Source organism: Podarcis tiliguerta (genome assembly GCF_965153285.1).
Source record: "Podarcis tiliguerta genome assembly, chromosome: 6".
In the NCBI taxonomy this organism is placed as follows: domain Eukaryota; kingdom Metazoa; phylum Chordata; class Lepidosauria; order Squamata; family Lacertidae; genus Podarcis; species Podarcis tiliguerta.
Genome location: NC_139539.1, coordinates 4,799,109 through 4,815,504, shown reverse-complemented (window position 1 = coordinate 4,815,504; position 16,396 = coordinate 4,799,109). Strand labels below are relative to the sequence as shown.

At 46.3% G+C, this 16,396-nt stretch overlaps 2 protein-coding genes across 2 annotated transcripts in view; both read left to right on the top strand.

The window, feature by feature from the left end:
• Positions 1-14,628, top strand: part of LOC310680258 (uncharacterized protein) — a 47,123-nt gene extending 32,495 nt beyond the window's left edge. Inside the window, exons 9-12 of the mRNA XM_083446635.1 lie at positions 2,572-2,803; positions 4,898-5,254; positions 6,178-6,501; positions 13,630-14,628. Coding sequence (XP_083302761.1) covers positions 2,572-2,803; positions 4,898-5,254; positions 6,178-6,501; positions 13,630-13,751 — 1,035 coding nt within the window. The 3' untranslated portion in view covers positions 13,752-14,628. The remainder of the gene's footprint in view (positions 1-2,571; positions 2,804-4,897; positions 5,255-6,177; positions 6,502-13,629) is intronic.
• Positions 1-16,396, top strand: part of LOC310680724 (uncharacterized protein) — a 360,376-nt gene that overhangs the window by 279,205 nt on the left and 64,775 nt on the right. The gene's annotated exons all lie outside the window — the stretch shown is intronic.

Below are 16,396 nucleotides of genomic sequence, written 5' to 3'. Positions count from 1 at the left end.
TTTTAGCAGCTGGACACAACAAATTGCTCATTTTAAAACCCAGCTTTGACGAAGCAGCAACGCAAAATGTACCGTATTTTTTGCTCTATAAGACTCACTTTCCCCCTCCTAAAAAGCAAGAGGAAATGTGTGTGCGTCTTATGGAGCGAATGCAGGCTGCGCAGCTATCCCAGAAGCCAGAAGCAAGAGGGATTGCTGCTTTCACTGCGCAGCTGTCCCTCTTGCTGTTCTGGCTTCTGAGATTCAGAATATTTTTTTTCTTGTTTTCCTCCTCCAAAAACTAGGTGCGTCTTGTGGTCTGGTGCGTCTTATAGAGCGAAAAATACGGTAATCTGGAGATTTTGGGGTCTTTCTAAACAACATTTGGGGTGTTCTGGTTTGTACTTTTAAAAAGATGACAACCCTAGCTGGTGGTTCCTTGGCTACTATGTTATGAGGCCATTTCAGGTGTGTCCTTAGGAGCTTTGCCATAATGTTTATTTATTGATCTAACCAACTTGCACCCTGCTTTACATTCCAGCAGAACTCTCAAAGTGGTTTGCACATCTCAACAAAAACACACATTCCACATTCAATGCGACTGCTAATAACACTAATATTTAAAAAGCCACATTTTAAGCGACATGACGAAACAAGGATATGTCAGAACAACATACATTAGCATATAAGACAAATAAATTTCTGTAAGCAAAATAAATGCAAAATGCAAATCATATAGAAAATGTCAAAACAGCAAGATACAACATCAGGAAACAACACAACTAAAATATATAGCTTTAAAAATCTCATAAATATTACACCCCCCAAAAAGGGAGGGGAGGATAATTATTTGTACAATAACATTGTATTAAAAACCAGTTATGAAAATATAATTATAAAAATATAATGTTGGTAGAAAATGACAGAATAAAATGGATTATATTAAGGAAATTAGCAAAAATGTGCCTATTGGGTAAAACATGCCTACAAAGGGGTAACTGTTGGGGAAAATGTGCCCTAAGCAGCTGATTAATTGTCATCAATACAATGGTACCTCGGGTTAAGAACTTAACTCGTTCCTGAGGTCCGTTCTTAACCTGAAACTGTTCTTAACCTGAAGCACCACTTTAGCTAATGGGGCCTCCCGCTGCCGAAACACGATTTCTGTTCTCCTCCTGAAGCAAAGTTCTTAACCTGAGGTACTATTTCTGGGTTAGTGGAGTCTGTAACCTGAAGCGTCTGTAACCTGAGGTGCCACTGTACTTAAAAAAAGAGAAATAAATCTGCTAGTGGACGAAGGAACTTGGTGGACTGAATTTAAGATTAGAAAAATGAGAAACCAAGGGAAACGGAGAGAGAAATTGTGAATCAACACAGCGGTGGAGCAGCGCCTGGGGAGGTGCGCATGCCCTGCGCCCAGGGGCATTGCCAGGATTGTGGTTGAATCCTGACAAGAGAGAAGTACTGTTTTTTGGGGACAGGGGGCGGGCAGTTGTGGGGGACCCCCTGGTCCTAAATGGGGTAACTGTGTCCCTGAAGGACCAGGTGCGCAGCCTGGGAGTCATTCTGGACTCACAGCTGTCCATGGAGGCACAGGTCAATTCCATGTCCAGGAATTCCAGGGCAGCTGTCGATCAGCTCCATCTGGTACGCAGGATGAGACCCTATCTGCCTATGGACTGTATTGCCAGAGTGGTGCATGCTCTAGTTATCTCCTGCTTGGGCTACTGCAATGCACTCTACGTGGGGCTACCTTTGAAGGTGACCCGGAAACTGCAACTAATCCAGAATGCGGCAGCTAGACTGGTGACTGGGGGCGGCCGCTGAGACTACATAACACCGGTCCTGAAAGACCTACACTGGCTCCCAGTAAGTTTCCGAGCACAATTCAAAGTGTTGGTGCTGACCTTTAAAGCCCTAAACGGCCTCGGTCCAGTATACCTGAAGGAGCGTCTCCGCCCCCCCCCCCCATCGTTCAGCCCTGACGCTGAGGTCCAGCTCTGAGGGCCTTCGGGCAGTTCCCTCCCTGTGGAACGCCCTCCCATCAGATGTCAAAGAGATAAACAACTATCTGACGTTTAGAAGACATCTGATGGTGGCCCTGTTTAGGGAAGTTTTCAATGTCTGACATTTTAATGTATTTTTAATCTTTTGTTGGAAGCTGCCCAGAGTGGCTGGGGAAACCCAGCCAGATGGGTGGGGTACAAATAAATTACGGTGATGATGATGTCTGCAGTGAGGATGAACGGAGGGGGAAGGCCCTTCGCTCAGCAGTTTAGCTGGGTGAAGCCCCTCCTCCCTTTTAGAATAGGTGGGATGGAGTGAGAGAGGGGAGGGGCTTTAGTTAAGAGGGGAGGGGCTTGGGGCAAACTTTGGGGAGATAGGCGAGGGGGTGGGTGAAGTGCAAAGGGAGAGGGATTGGTTAAGTGTGAGGGGATGGGCAAGGGGGTAAATTAATAATTATTGAGACTTCATGTTTGTGGTTTTTGTTGTTTACAGTCAAACAGTGGAGTTGGCAAGTGAGGCAAGCTGGCGTTGCAGCCCCCAGTATGTGGGTGTGTGGATATCATTCTGTGCAGGGGAGCCTGAAAGCAAAATAAGCTTTCCAAATTCGGGGAAGTGAAACTGGCTCCTATTAATTGCAGAAGGAAGTGTCACAGCCAAAAGAAAAGAAAAGCCTTTCTCCTGCAACTGAAACAAGAGTTCCCAAGACACAACGCAGACGGGAATGTGGGTTTTCCTGCCACTTTGATGGCTGCTTTCAACTCTTCGCTGTGGCTGATCCGTCTCCTCCTACAGCTCCACCTCTTCCTCCAAACCCCTGGTGAGTCTGGAACAAACAAACTCATAAATGCCGTTAAATTGACTAGGACCTGTTTTTTGAGCTTAGTGAATCCCGGTAAATCACACTCTCTAGGGAGGGAAGTGATTTGTGGCTTCACGCTGCTTGCGTGCTGTAGAAACCCAGATGTAGAGGACCTTTCAAGTCTCTTCATTGCGGTCCATTTCAGATCCTTCCAGAGTTGGGTTCAACAGTTTATGGATAGGGTTGCCACCAGAAGATTAGGACCTGAGACTCAGAGGGTGGAAATTATGGCCTCCATAGGGGTAGATGCTAGAAGGAGCAATTTCTCAAGGGCTACTGGTCATGTTGACTACATTAACACATAAGTGCATTGAGGTTGAATCCTAACAAGACAGAAGTACTGTTTTGGGGGGACAGGGGGCGGATGGGTGTGGGGTACTCCCTGGTCCTGAATGGGGTAACTGTGCCCCTGAAGGACCAGGTGCGCAGCCTGGGAGTCATTTTGGACACACAGCTGTCCATGGAGGTGCAGGTCAATTCTGTGTTCCAGGGCAGCTGTTTATCAGCTCCATCTGGTATGCAGACTGAGACCCTACCTGCCCACAGACTGTCTCCCCAGAGTGGTGCATGCTCTGGTTATCTCCCGCTTGGACTACTGCAATGCGCTCTATGTGGGGCTACCTTTGAAGGTGACCTGGAAACTGCAATTAATCCAGAATGCGGCAGGTAGACTGGTGACTGGGAGCGGCCGCCGAGACCACATAACACTGGTCCTGAGAGATCTTCATTGGCTCCCAGTATGTTTCCGAGCACAATTCAAAGTGTTGGTGCTGACCTTTAAAGCCCTAAACGACCTCTGTCCTGTATACCTGAAGGAGCGTCTCCACCCCCATCGTTCAGCCCAGACACTGAGGTCCAGCTCCAAGGGCCTTCTGGCGGTTCCCTTGCTGCGGGAAGTGAGGTTACAGGGAACCAGGCAGAGGTAGTGGTGCCCGCCCTGTGGAACCCCCTCCCACCAGACGTCAAGGCAATAAACAACTATTTTACTTTTAAAAGACAACTGAAGGCGGCCCTGTTTAGGGAAGTTTTTAATGTCTGATGCTGTATTGTTTTTAACACTCGATTGGGAGCCGCCCAGAGTGGCTGGGGAAACGCAGCCAGATGGGCGGGGTGTAAATAATAAATTATTATTATATTATTATTATAAAACAGCCTGCTGGATCAGACCAGTGACCCATCTAGTCCAGCATCCTGTTCTCACAGCAGCCGGCCAGATGCTTAGGGGGAAAGAGCCTGCAAGCAGGATTCGAACACAAGACCCTCTCCCCTCCTGCAGATTCCAGCAACTGGTATTCAGACAGGTGCCTCCAAGAATGGAGGAAAGGACATCAGGGCTAGTAGCCACTGGTCGTCTTATCCTGCAAGAAATTGTCTAACCCTCTTTAAAAGCCTGCAAAGTTGGTGGCCGTCAACAAATAATTCTTTCAAGACATTAGTTGCTGGTGACCGGTGAGGGAGCATGCCCCTGAAAACCATTGGCATCTATCTGTCTTGGGAAACAATGGAGGAGTGTGCCTTTAAGGGCGAAGCCAAACTGTTGGAAGTTTGCACCACCTCCTGTGCCCATAGACACCAATAGGGGAGAGACATGTTTTGTTGCAGCTAGGGCAGCTGGAGGCGTCCGGTTGCACCAGGACGTTTCTTCTCTGCGCTCCTCCCAGCGGTCATTTATCCTCTGGTGATTGCTATGGATGTATCCCCACAGTTATTTCTGCTGCATTAGCAGCACCCAAGTGACCTCCCTGGCGTGCAAGCCTGGGCAGTGTGTATAGAGGTCCTAGGCTGCCCAGATGACAAGACTCTTGGCCTCACTGATGGTGGTCCAAAGCAGAGCAAGGCGTTTGGCTCCAGCTTGGCTGCAGGAGTTGCTGGAATGAGGTGGACAAGGAGCCATCCAACCACCTTAGGGACTCGACTCTGGATTTTTGTAGGGTTTACTCCTCAGCCTTTTCTCCTCCCAAAAAGAGTGGGGTTGAGGGTTGTTCTTCCATGGTTTTGAACTGGAGGTCAAAGGCTGGCTCCAGAGTGATTAAAATGTTTTCAATCAAACAGGGGTGGTAGAAGCAGAATCTGGAGAGGAACCAGAACTCTATGATGTTCTTTCAGATGCCACCCTTGTAAAGCTCAAGCAGGAGCCCAAATTTCTATTTGCATCCCTTGGAGAGAGCGTCACCCTGCACTGCCAACTGACCCGAGCAATTGTCCACCCTACCGTGACGTGGTATAAGGAGTCCCAAGCTCTTGACACTGGAACCGATTCCCGGGTGAGAAGACTCCATCCTGACTCGCAGACAGACTTCTCCATCCTCATCCCCAACATAGAACTCCAGGATGCTGGGACTTATTATTGTACGAAGGAAATCTTTGGAATGAAGCGGAAGGGGAAAGGCAGTGTGGTTTCTGTGGTTGGTAAGTGACTGACAAATTGCTCTTAACATGGGTGGGGAAGAACATTATCTCCAAGCAGTGAGAGCCTCCAGGGCTGCCTTCCTGTGTTTTCCCAGAATTTCATTTCCTTCGAATGAAGATCAGCAGGGACTGTTGGGTCTTTATTTACACATATAAAGGTAAAGGGACCCCTGACCATTAGGTCCAGTCGTGACCGACTCTGGGGTTGTGGCGCTCATCTCGCTTTATTGCCCGAGGGAGCCGGCGTACAGCTTCCGGGTCATGTGGCCAGCATGACTAAGCCGCTTCTGGCGAACCAGAGCAACGCACGGAAATGCTGTTTACCTTCCCGCCGGAGCGGTACCTATTTATCTACTTGCACTTCGAAGTTCTTTTGAGCTGTTAGGTTGGCAGGAGCAGGGACCGAGCAACGGGAGCTCACCCCGTCACGGGGATTCGAACCGCCGACCTTCTGATCGGCAAGTCCTAGGCTCTGTGGTTTAACCCACAGTGAATACATAAAATCATAGAATTGTAGTTTGGAAGGGACCGATTCTGTAATTCTCCCCCAGGAGGATACCTTAGGAAAGGTGGGGTCACCAGGCTATTTCTCAAGGGACCAGCAAGGCTTATTTTTAGGACTATAAGCTGTCTGTTTCCATCCCCGTCAGCACCCTGTCAGTCAAAAGGAGACCCTGGTGACGCAACTTTGGTTGATTTCTTCTTCCCTTCCCTTTTTTTCTTTTGTGTTGTAACATTTTAGATTGAAGAGATTGCTAGTTACTGCATTTAAAAAAAAAATTATAGGAACATCGCTTTGGGAGTCTTTCTGGCTGAAGAGTAGGATATAAGTCCTATGAATTAATTAATTAAAATTGATTTTTTTCCTTAAAAGCGCAGAGCACAAAAAGTCCACATTTTAACAATTGGCTTTGTCTGCTCAGTTCCGCCCAAAGTGTGGCTGAAAATGGACCCTCCCTCACCTGTCCAGGTGAATGACACTGTGACAGTCACCTGCTACGTGGAAGGCTTTTATCCCAGGAACATCATTTTTAACTGGCTGAAGGACCAGAAGGAAACCCCCCTGGAGGCGCCAGTTTTCGAAATCCTGAATCAGGATGGGACCTTCTCGTTCCGGAGTTCCCTGGAAGTGACAGCAACTAAGCAGAACAGTTCTTCTGTGTTCACTTGCCGGGTGGTGCACATCTCCCAGCCCCCCATTAGCAAATCTGCGGTGCTAAAAGTCTTAAGCAGCACATCTGAACCAGGTAAGCCTGAACTCCATTTCCCCCAGAAGTATCTGGATATATGTGAAGGCTGCTTTCTACCAAATCAAACCAATAGCTTGCTCAGCATTGCCTAGTGACGCTGAAGATCTCCATGGCTTCCCAGTCCTGCTACTGGACCTCCCACTAGCCAGAAATAAGGACATTAGTAAGAAGAGCCCTGCTGTATCGTATCAAAGGTTCATCTCCATCCTTCACCTTCTAGGAAGGTGCTCTGGAGTGCAACTCCCACCAACCACAGGCAGCCAAACTGTGCTGGCCAGGGCTGATGGGAGTTGTAGTCCAAAACATCTGGAGGGCACCACGTTGGCAAAGGCCGATTTAGCCCCATTCCCTTTTCCCCACAGTGCAGAACAGATGCTATTGAGACACATACTGGCAGAGCAAAGTGGCTAATAGTCCTCTCCTGTTGATGCTTCCTAGCTGCTGGTTTTCTGTGGCGTGCTTCCTCTTGACATCATCATCATCATAATTTATTATTTATACCCCGCCCATCTGGCTGGGCTTCCCCAGCCACTCTGGGCGGCTTTCAACAAAATATTACAATACCGTAATACATCAAACATTAAAAGCTTCCCTAAACATGGAGGACCCACGTAGCTATCTCCATTTCCCTCAATTTGTCTTCTCCCCTTTTAAAATCCTCTATGCCAGTGGTCCTCACCACATCTTGGGGCTAATAATAATAATAATGTTTACAGTTATACCCAAATTAAAATAACCACCAACCCCAACTAACATTTAACCAACACCAACCCAACAAAAACAAAACAGGGGAACCCAAATTAAAACCATTTAAAACCCCATATATACAACCTGGCACCATCTTAATGCAACACATGTACCCTTCCAGTGTGGCTTGGGGCCTTCCCCCAAATTGCAGATTGCTTTGGAATGAAGCTACTTTGTCCAGCCAGGCCAGTATTGTCTTTCTGATGTCATGGACTGGTTGGGCACAGAGGAATGGTGGGAGGAACCAGTTGGGGAACCAACAAGGGAAGAAGACTCAGAGTCCAAGGATTGGTGGTGAGACAATGTCAAAGGCAGAAGACAGAGAAGGAGAAGTGTCAGAAGCTGAAGAGGTAACAGGGCTTAGTGAGCTGGGAGAGTCTGTGGTGGAGAGGAGGCCAGAATCAGAGGCAGAAGCTGAAGCAGAAGGGAATTGAAGCCAAGAGACAGAGATGAGTCCAGCTGTTGAAGAAGCAAGAGTGACAAGCTTGCTTCTGCTGTGACAAGCTCCCCTTCTCACTTGTTCCCCAGAACCAGAAGAGGCATGAAAAGGGTGGTTCTCTGTATGCTGGCGCAGTCTCTGATTGCTTAGAAAAAGCCCTGGAGATAACTTAGACAACTGTAGGGAAGCAGAGACTTTCAGTCTCAGCAACTGAGAAAGGAGAAAGGCTACTTGGAATACACTGCTCTGACACTCAGCCAGGTCTATGGAGGTCCTGTTTTAGCTGGTCAAAAGTCAACTCCAACTTTGAACTGGGTGATTACTGACTGGCCTGTGACATCTGACTTGTGGGGACTTTCCAGGTTTTGGCTTTAAGCTGGCTACTAGAGATGCTCTTATGCTTGAACTGAGCCAGTGGAGGCTGGTCTATTGGGAAGAATGCGGCACTTTCAGACCACCCCTGAATCTGAGCTCAGCCGGCCACCATCTGTCTACCTTCTTCCTTACACCCAATGCAGGCTTTGGCCTTGTCTTTCAGCTTCCTCCTTCTTACGCTCAGCATTGCCCATTTGTTGAACTCAGCAGGGAAGAGAATTAGGACAAAACTAGAATGAGTTGGCCCTGGTGCCCCTGCCTTCCACGCCACCAATCCAAAAGGGCACCAGTCACCACTGCCGAACTTGTGACCTTCTGAAAGCAAAGTGTGTGGTGGCTCCTTCTCTGTGGAAACTCCCTGAAGGTTGCCCAATGCAAGTGATTCATGATGAACGCACGGGTTCATGGAAAGTGTCTTCTGTTGCCAACACCAACACTTTCCAGCAAAGTAACATGTCACCAAGGCAACCGTCTCCATAGGCAACTTTTTTGGCACAATTCCAATTTCCGCGGAGTGTTGACAGAGAGCTCTGTGCATTCCCATTGGCAAACGGCAACCACCTGCAGCAGCACACAAAGTCTCTGCAAGCACATGGCCAGCGCTTCAGGCCTTCTCCCATCTTATTTCTGAAGGAGAGGGTGATGGAAAGGTTTCAGCAAACCATCTTTCGTGCATTGTGGATATTTACTGAGGACTTTTGCAGGCACCATGAGAGTTGCTGCTGTTGTGGGCTGCATCAATAGAAGTATAGTGTCCAGACCAAGGAAAGTTGTTGTTGTTGTTGTTTAGTCGTGTCCGACTCTTCGTGACCCCATGGACCAGAGCACGCCAGGCACTCCTACTCCTGTCTTCCACTGCCTCCTGCAGTTTGGTCAAACTCATGCTGGTAGCTACAAGAACACTATCTAACCATCTCGTCCTCTGTTGTCCCCTTTTCCTTGTGTCCTCCATCTTTCCCAACGTCAGGGTCTTTTCCAGGGAGTCTTCTCTTCTCATGAGGTGGCCAAAGTCTTGGAGTCTCAGCTTCAGGATCTGTCCTTCCAGTGAGCACTCAGGGCTGATTTCCTTCATAATGGATAGGTTTGATCTTCTTGCAGTCCATGGGACTCTCAAGAGTCTCCTCTGGCACCAGAATTCAAAAGCATCAATTTTCAGCGACCAGCCTTCTTCATGGTCCAGCTCTCACTTCCATACATCATACTGGGAAAACCATAGCTTTTACTATACAGACCTTTGTTGGCAAGGTGATGTCTCTGCTTTTTAAGATGCCGTCTAGGTTTGTCATTGCTTTCCTCCCAAGAAGCAGGCGTCTTCTAATTTCATGGCTGCTGTCACCATCTGCAGTGATCATGGAGCCCAAGAAAGTAAAATCTCTCACTGGCTCCATTTCTTCCCCTTCTATTTGCCAGGAGGTGATGGGACCAGTGGCCATGATCTTTGTTTTTTTGATGTTGAGCTTCAGACCATATTTTGCGCTCTCCTCTTTCACCCTCATTAAAAGGTTCTTTAATTCCTCCTCACTTTCTGCCATCAAGGTTGTGTCATCTGCATATCAGGAAAGTTGTTTTTTTAATTATTATTTTTATTCATTTTGCAATACAAAAATATAAAAACACATAACAGTTTTTCACCAATACATTTTTTGGACTTCCCTCAGCTCTTCTGCAAATCCTCCGTTTTAATCCTTCTTCCGCATTTCTTAATTTAATATTGCCTTTTATTAAAAACCTCCTCCCTCTTATTCCCTTTTTTACAATATTTCTAATATTTTTTCACAGAGCCTCTTGCAAACCTACAAACGTTATTTATTCATTGCATATACTTTTCAAATAGTCTACAAATTTACTCCAGTCTTCAGTGAATCTGTGGTCTCATAGGCCTTGGATCCTTCCTGTTAATTTATCAAGTTCTGCGTATTCCATTAACTTCATTCTCCATTCTTCCATCGACGGTAGTTCTTGTTGCACGACTTCTGCTCACATCCCAGGGCAAAGTTCGCTACCAGGAGACCTGCTTCTGGGTTAGCGGAGCTCGTTACCTGAAGCGTTTGTAAGGAGGACAGTACGTAACCCAAGGTTCCACTGTACTGTGTCCAATTTTGGGCACCACAATTTAAAGATGTTGACAAGCTGGAAGGTATGCAGAGGAGGGCAACCAAGATGACTAAGGGTCTGGAAAACAAGCCTTATGAGGAACGGTTGAGGGAGCTGGTAATGTTTAGCCTGGGAAAGAGGAGACTGAGAGAAAACGTGATAGCCATCTTCAAAGATTTCAAAGGCTGTCACATGAAAGATGGAGCAAGCTTGTTCTCTATTGCTCCGAAGAGTAGGACTCAAACCAATGGCTTCAAGTTACAAGAAAGATGATTCTGACTGAAATCAGGAAGAACTTTCCGACAGCAAGAGCTGTTTGAAAATGGAAAAGGCTCCCTCGGGAGGTGGTGGACTCTCCTTCCTTGGAGGTTTCTAAGCAGAGGTTGGGTGGCCATCTGTCAGGGATGCTTTAGCTGAGATTCCTGCATTGCAGGGGGCTGGACTAGATTGACCTTGGGGCTCCCTTCCAACTCTGCAATTCTATGATTCTACTGGTGGGCACACTGGCTCCCACAGAGATCACGCTGGCGACCCCTGCGCTAGCAGGGCAATTAAGAATAACACATGTAAGTAGAATCTTTCCATAGAGGACCATCAGGGGAGAAATCAGATAAGAAAGCCTGCCAGTTCCTAACACTTCATGCCAACTTTCAAAACTGTGAAGAGCAACACAATCGCGGCCTCTTTTGCCTGCTGGGACCAGCAGCTCGCCTCCACGGAGAAGATGCCCTGGTCTGCCCAAATGCTGCTTTTCTGACCTTATTGTCCTATAGCTGCAAAGCTGCACTTTTTTTTTTAATAATATTTATTAAATATTTTATAATTATAAAAGGAAAAACCATAAAGAAAAACAATACATAGATTCAACAAACAATACATCAACAATAAAAAGAATACAATACAACAATACAACATAAAGAAAACAAAAACATTTAGACACACATCCAATTTTCATATCTATATCTTTCATTTGCTTATTTCCTCGACTCCCTCGCACCTCCCTTTTTTGTATTCTAATTCAAATTTGCTAATTCAACAAATCCTTTTCCTCTTCTTCTTTGTTCTGTAATTTATCCTAATACAATTTAACTTTAAATTTTTCACTTTAACACATTAACAATTAATATTCATATAATTCTTAATAACACTTCTGCTAAAACCATATAACTTCATTCCAATATTCTTCTAACATTCATTAATTTTACAATATTTCTGTAAATATACTTTAAATTTTTTCCAGTCTTCCTCCATCGACTCTTCTCCCTGGTCTCGGATTCTGCCAGTCATTTCTGCCATTTCCATGTAATCCATCAGTTTCATCCGCCATTCTTCCCGGGTGGGCAAAGCTGCAGACTTTTCCTCCTCTATCCTCTTTGGCTTTGCTTGGATTTGGGGTTCAAATAAATGTATCAGCTCTCCCTGCCACCAGGCAGCCGTACCAGGGTGGACCTGATTGGGGGCCTCCAGACTGTTATGATTTTGCAGGAAGGATACGAGCACAGGCCATATCTTTAGGTGTGCACATTTAAAGCGAATTAACGACTGTCACGCTTCCCAGTTGGTCAGGACCATCCCCTGGAGGGCAGTGGGATTATCTACGGCAGTGATGGCAAACCTTCTAGAGACCGAGTGCCCAAACTGCTACCCAGCAGTTATTTATCGCAAAGTGCCAACATGGCAATTCACCATATTTTTCGCTCCATAAGACACACCTAGTTTTTAGAGCAGGAAAACAAGAAAAAGATTTTCTTACTCAAATGTTGTACTAAACTATTTAAAACAGCAAAGTGGGTGGCTCCTGTCCGTTTTGCTGCTTTAAAGCGAACCACGGTATATAATGAAGAGAATGAAAATAGGATAGACATTCCATTCAAATGTAGCTGTTTTCATTATCACTGGGAAGTCAGGATTGGCAGCGGTCACATAAACTAAAATTTGAGCATTTTACTGTTATTAATCAAGAATGGTAATAGTCAGGGAGAGAACCAGGGCTGTGCAAATGAGAAGGGCTTGGATTATGGAGGAACAGCAAAGAGATCAAATGATTGCACTCCAGTTCCTAAATCTGTGAAGTTTTCTCAAAACAGGCATGGTTGTTTTGAAAGGAAGATTCAAAGAGTGGGAAATGGAGTGATTGAACAAAGAACAGAGGAGGAAAAGAGGGCAGATAAATAGCTTCCATTCAATACCAAGAGAACACAATGTTTTTGGTTTGGTACAGTTGGACTGTACTTGTAAGAATTTCTATAATGAATTATAGATTTGGAGTGGAATCTCAGTGCCTCTTTTCAGCAATAAAGATTAGCTCTGGCAGTCCCACCCTGAGTGAGGGAAGGCTGGGCTGGCAAGCAGGAGTGGGACTGGGCTGCTCCGCTAGACAGCATTGCTGCTTGCACGGGAACAGGAGCTGGATCAAGGCTGCTCAGGGGAGCAGCCTTTGGGAGGTGCAGGCTCCATCACACTTTGAGGGGTTCGTGGCTGCACTCCCCTCAAGGGAGAAGTTTAAAGGAGCCCCCACCTCCGCATCAGATCCCTTGCAACCCCGTGAAGGCAGCCAGGCTGAATAGTTGCTGGGGTTGGGTGAAGGCAGCCCGGAAGCTGCACCTGAGAGCCCCTGCACCACCTGAAGGCAGCCAGGCGCCCCTCAGCTGAGCTGCCCGATCCCGCTCCTACTTGCGTGCAAGCAGGAATGGAGCTGGGCTTTCTCAGTGCTAAGCCTCCACTCCACTTCTGAGAGATCCCTGCCTCTACTCCTGCTTGCACGTGAGACCTCCTCTCCTCCCCACACCCACCACAGAAGCTACGGCCCTGCTGGGGCGAAGGTGTGTGTGCCCACAGAGAGGGCTCTGAGTGCCCTCTCTGCCACATGTGCCATAGGTTCACCACTACTGATCTAGGAGGCCAGGGGGTGGAAGAGGGTACTAGAAATGACTTTTGGACTGCTATTGCTAGATCAAGTTCTCTTTTGTGAATTAAACTACCACATTTTTCGCTCTATAAGACGCGCCAGACCACAAGACGCACCTAGTTTTTGGAGGAGGAAAAAAAAATATTCTGAATCTCACAGTGAAGGCAGCAATCCCTCTTGCTGTTCTGGCTTCTGGGATAGCTGCGCAGCCTGCACTCGCTCCATAAGACGCACACACATTTCCTCTTGCTTTTTAGGAGGGGAAAAGTGAGTTTTATAGAGCAAAAAATACAGTAGTTTTCACTGGATTTTGAATAAACGTGCAATTAATCATTACACTTTTGAGAACGGCTTCTCAGCCCCACAATCCCAGAAAAAAGGGGGCTCCTTTCTCCAAAATACTTTTTGTAGGGTTCCAATGAATATTATTTTATTTCAGTTTTTGCATCCCAAGCGGTGTTGGTGCTGGGAGGGAGGGAGCGGGGTTTAAAATGTTTCCTGGAAAAGAAACCTATAATTGTGAATAACAAACAAGAGCTGATCTGCCGTTCTTTCTTAACAGGCGGAGGACATCCATTCTCCAGTTCTGCTATCTGGATTGGATTTATCCTAAATAAGGTCATAGCTGCTTTCTTGCTCCTATGTCTTTTCCTGAGAAAACAGCATCGCAAGATGAATCCCTAACAACATTATGGGAGTGAATGAAAACACAAGTCCTTTATTTGCTGCAGTGGATGAGAAGGCTGTAACCAACACACAAGCAGCAGCTGAAATCAGTTTGCAAACTTTAAGAGAGATATGTTAGTGGGAAGCTATTGAATGCATTTCTGTTTGCGACAAGTAAGCGTGATGTTATAAGGAGCTCAACAGCACATTATACATAAATGAAACTTGGGGAAGAGGGATCTGCAAGACAAGGCAAAAAAAACAAAAAAACAGTTACAGGAAAGATAAAATAGGATGTGAATATGCAGCTTTTCAACTTAACTTGACAGAATATTGTTGCATGCCACTCCCCTTTCAGAGCACTGCAAGATTCCAGTGGTTCTAGGCACTTACCTGGGGTTTGTGGGTTTATTTTGGAAATGAGGCACAGTAGAGACTACGGTGCCTTTATTATAGAGGCTTCACTTACACACATATATGACTTGAGCCTATGTTGGAGGAGCTCACAGCATTAACATGCTAAGCTAATTCAGACAGGCATCAGCCAGATCTCTGAGCCTTTCTCCAGCTAGCCGCCTCTACCAGAGTGCAACCTTTTCCCTCCAGGTCACATTCCAGCCAACTCTAAACCCTGGCGTTGGTTCTTCTCACTCACTCTGAGCTGAGGGCCCTGTGGCATTATTAATGGCTCATCACATTCCTTTTGTCCTCCTAATGTGATTTCCTGGTCAGGAGAGTGGCCTGGCTTATATTTTAAGGTCTGATTGATTAAATTCTAACACTTACTAGACCCAAGAATTTAGGATGTCTAGCACCCACAAACACATAACAATGTTGACTATTGCTCAAATAACTATGGAGTGTGCTGTTGAAAAGAATCAGATAGCCACAGGCTGAGAACCAACACAGACTCCCTGGAGGATGAATCAAACACTCCATAGGTCTAGGGGCTTAAGTTGTTGGCAGGATCCTCTGGAGCCAAAGCTGAGGATCTTCTTAAGGGGCTCAAAGGGCTGGCCTAGAGAGACCTGCTGAAGAAACCCGCCAGCTGTGGAGCAACCCATCTTCAGAAACACTGGTGCCGAATGGTCTGGGTCCAGGCTGAAGCAAGACTTGACATGCATCTATGGACCCATAGCCAATGTGTGACTTTTGTGAAAGGGGTCTCTGCTTAAGGAAGCCCCGAAACCCCTTTATTAAAAGCAGCTGAGATCTAGGAAGCAGATAGATCTACTTCTTGAGCCTTCCAGATGTTGGAAACAAAAGATTTTTGGCTCCTGAGTCTAGCACCCTTCCCGGAACTCCCTGCAATAGTGACCCTGGGACTTTTGCACAGCTTGCCTCTGAATCACATTTTGAACCTAGACCGGCTCACTGTGCTTAGCCTTTGTTTGTTTGTACTGCACTGCACCTTCAGTGCTGATGCACTTGGCAAGTATTTTGCAAAGAAGTTCACGCCTTGCCCTGCTCATAAAATCTGGGAGCAAATTTGATCATCACCGAGACAGAGAGAATCATAGAATCAGAGTTGGAAGAGACTCCAAGGGCCATCGAGTCCAACCCCCTGCCAAGCAGGAAACACCATCAGAGCACTCCTGACATATGGTTGTCAAGCCTCTGCTTAAAGACCTCCAAAGAAGGAGACTCCACCACACTCCTTGGCAGCAAATTCCACTGTCAAACAGCTCTTACTGTCAGGAAGTTCTTCCTAATGTTTAGGTGGAATCTTCTTTCTTGTCGTTTGGATCCATTGCTCCGTGTCCGCTTCTCTGGAGCAGCAGAAAACAACCTTTCTCCCTCCTCTGTGTGACATCCTTTTATATATTTGAACATGGCTATCATATCACCCCTTAACCTCCTCTTCTCCAGAGAGAGGGGTTTTTTTCCTGCCTGGGCAGCCCAGGAGCTCCATACAAATTGCCCAGCTTTCTGACCTGGAGCCACTTCAGTGCTGCAGTCAATTCACCATACTGCAAGATGGGCAAAGTCTAGCCACTGTCTGCAGAAACACTTAGATCTCATTAAGGGGCAGCTGCTGTTCCGAAGTCACAATTTGCCTTTTGAGTCAGGTTCCTGTTTTGCTGTTAGGGACATTTTTTATTCTTATGCATACCTCAATAAGTTATTCTATAAGGTGTGCTATATACAGCAGTTATCTGTTAGGAGTCATTCTGCAAAGAAACAGAAAAGATGATTGTAAGTTTAAGAACCTTTTCTGTGGGTTCTGGGTGTGGTTTTCTAGGCTGATTAGACACAGCTGGTGATGTGTATAAAAGAAGTCGCAGTTTGAATTTTGCCTGCAGAGAGAGAACACCCACTTGCTTTGTGTTTGTTTTTGTATAGCTGTAATAAAACCTTTGTTTGAGTTTTTACACCGGTCTCATGGTCCTGTCATCTGCCACCAGAAGAAAAACCGCCTCTAACATTATCAGCCAATGAACTTCACAAGTGATTCAAATGTTTCTATTACTTCTGTCCCAACGTAGCTTCCATTGATGGAAGGGGCGCTCCTTTTGCTCCCTAAAGGCACCATGATTCAGCTTGCCCCTCTTGCACTGTCCTCTGTGCTGCTCCAACACCCAAAGCAGATTTTCATGAGACATGGGGAAGGGAGCAGTAGCAAAAACAGCTGACACAAAGCCCCCTCTGTGGACGGAACTCCA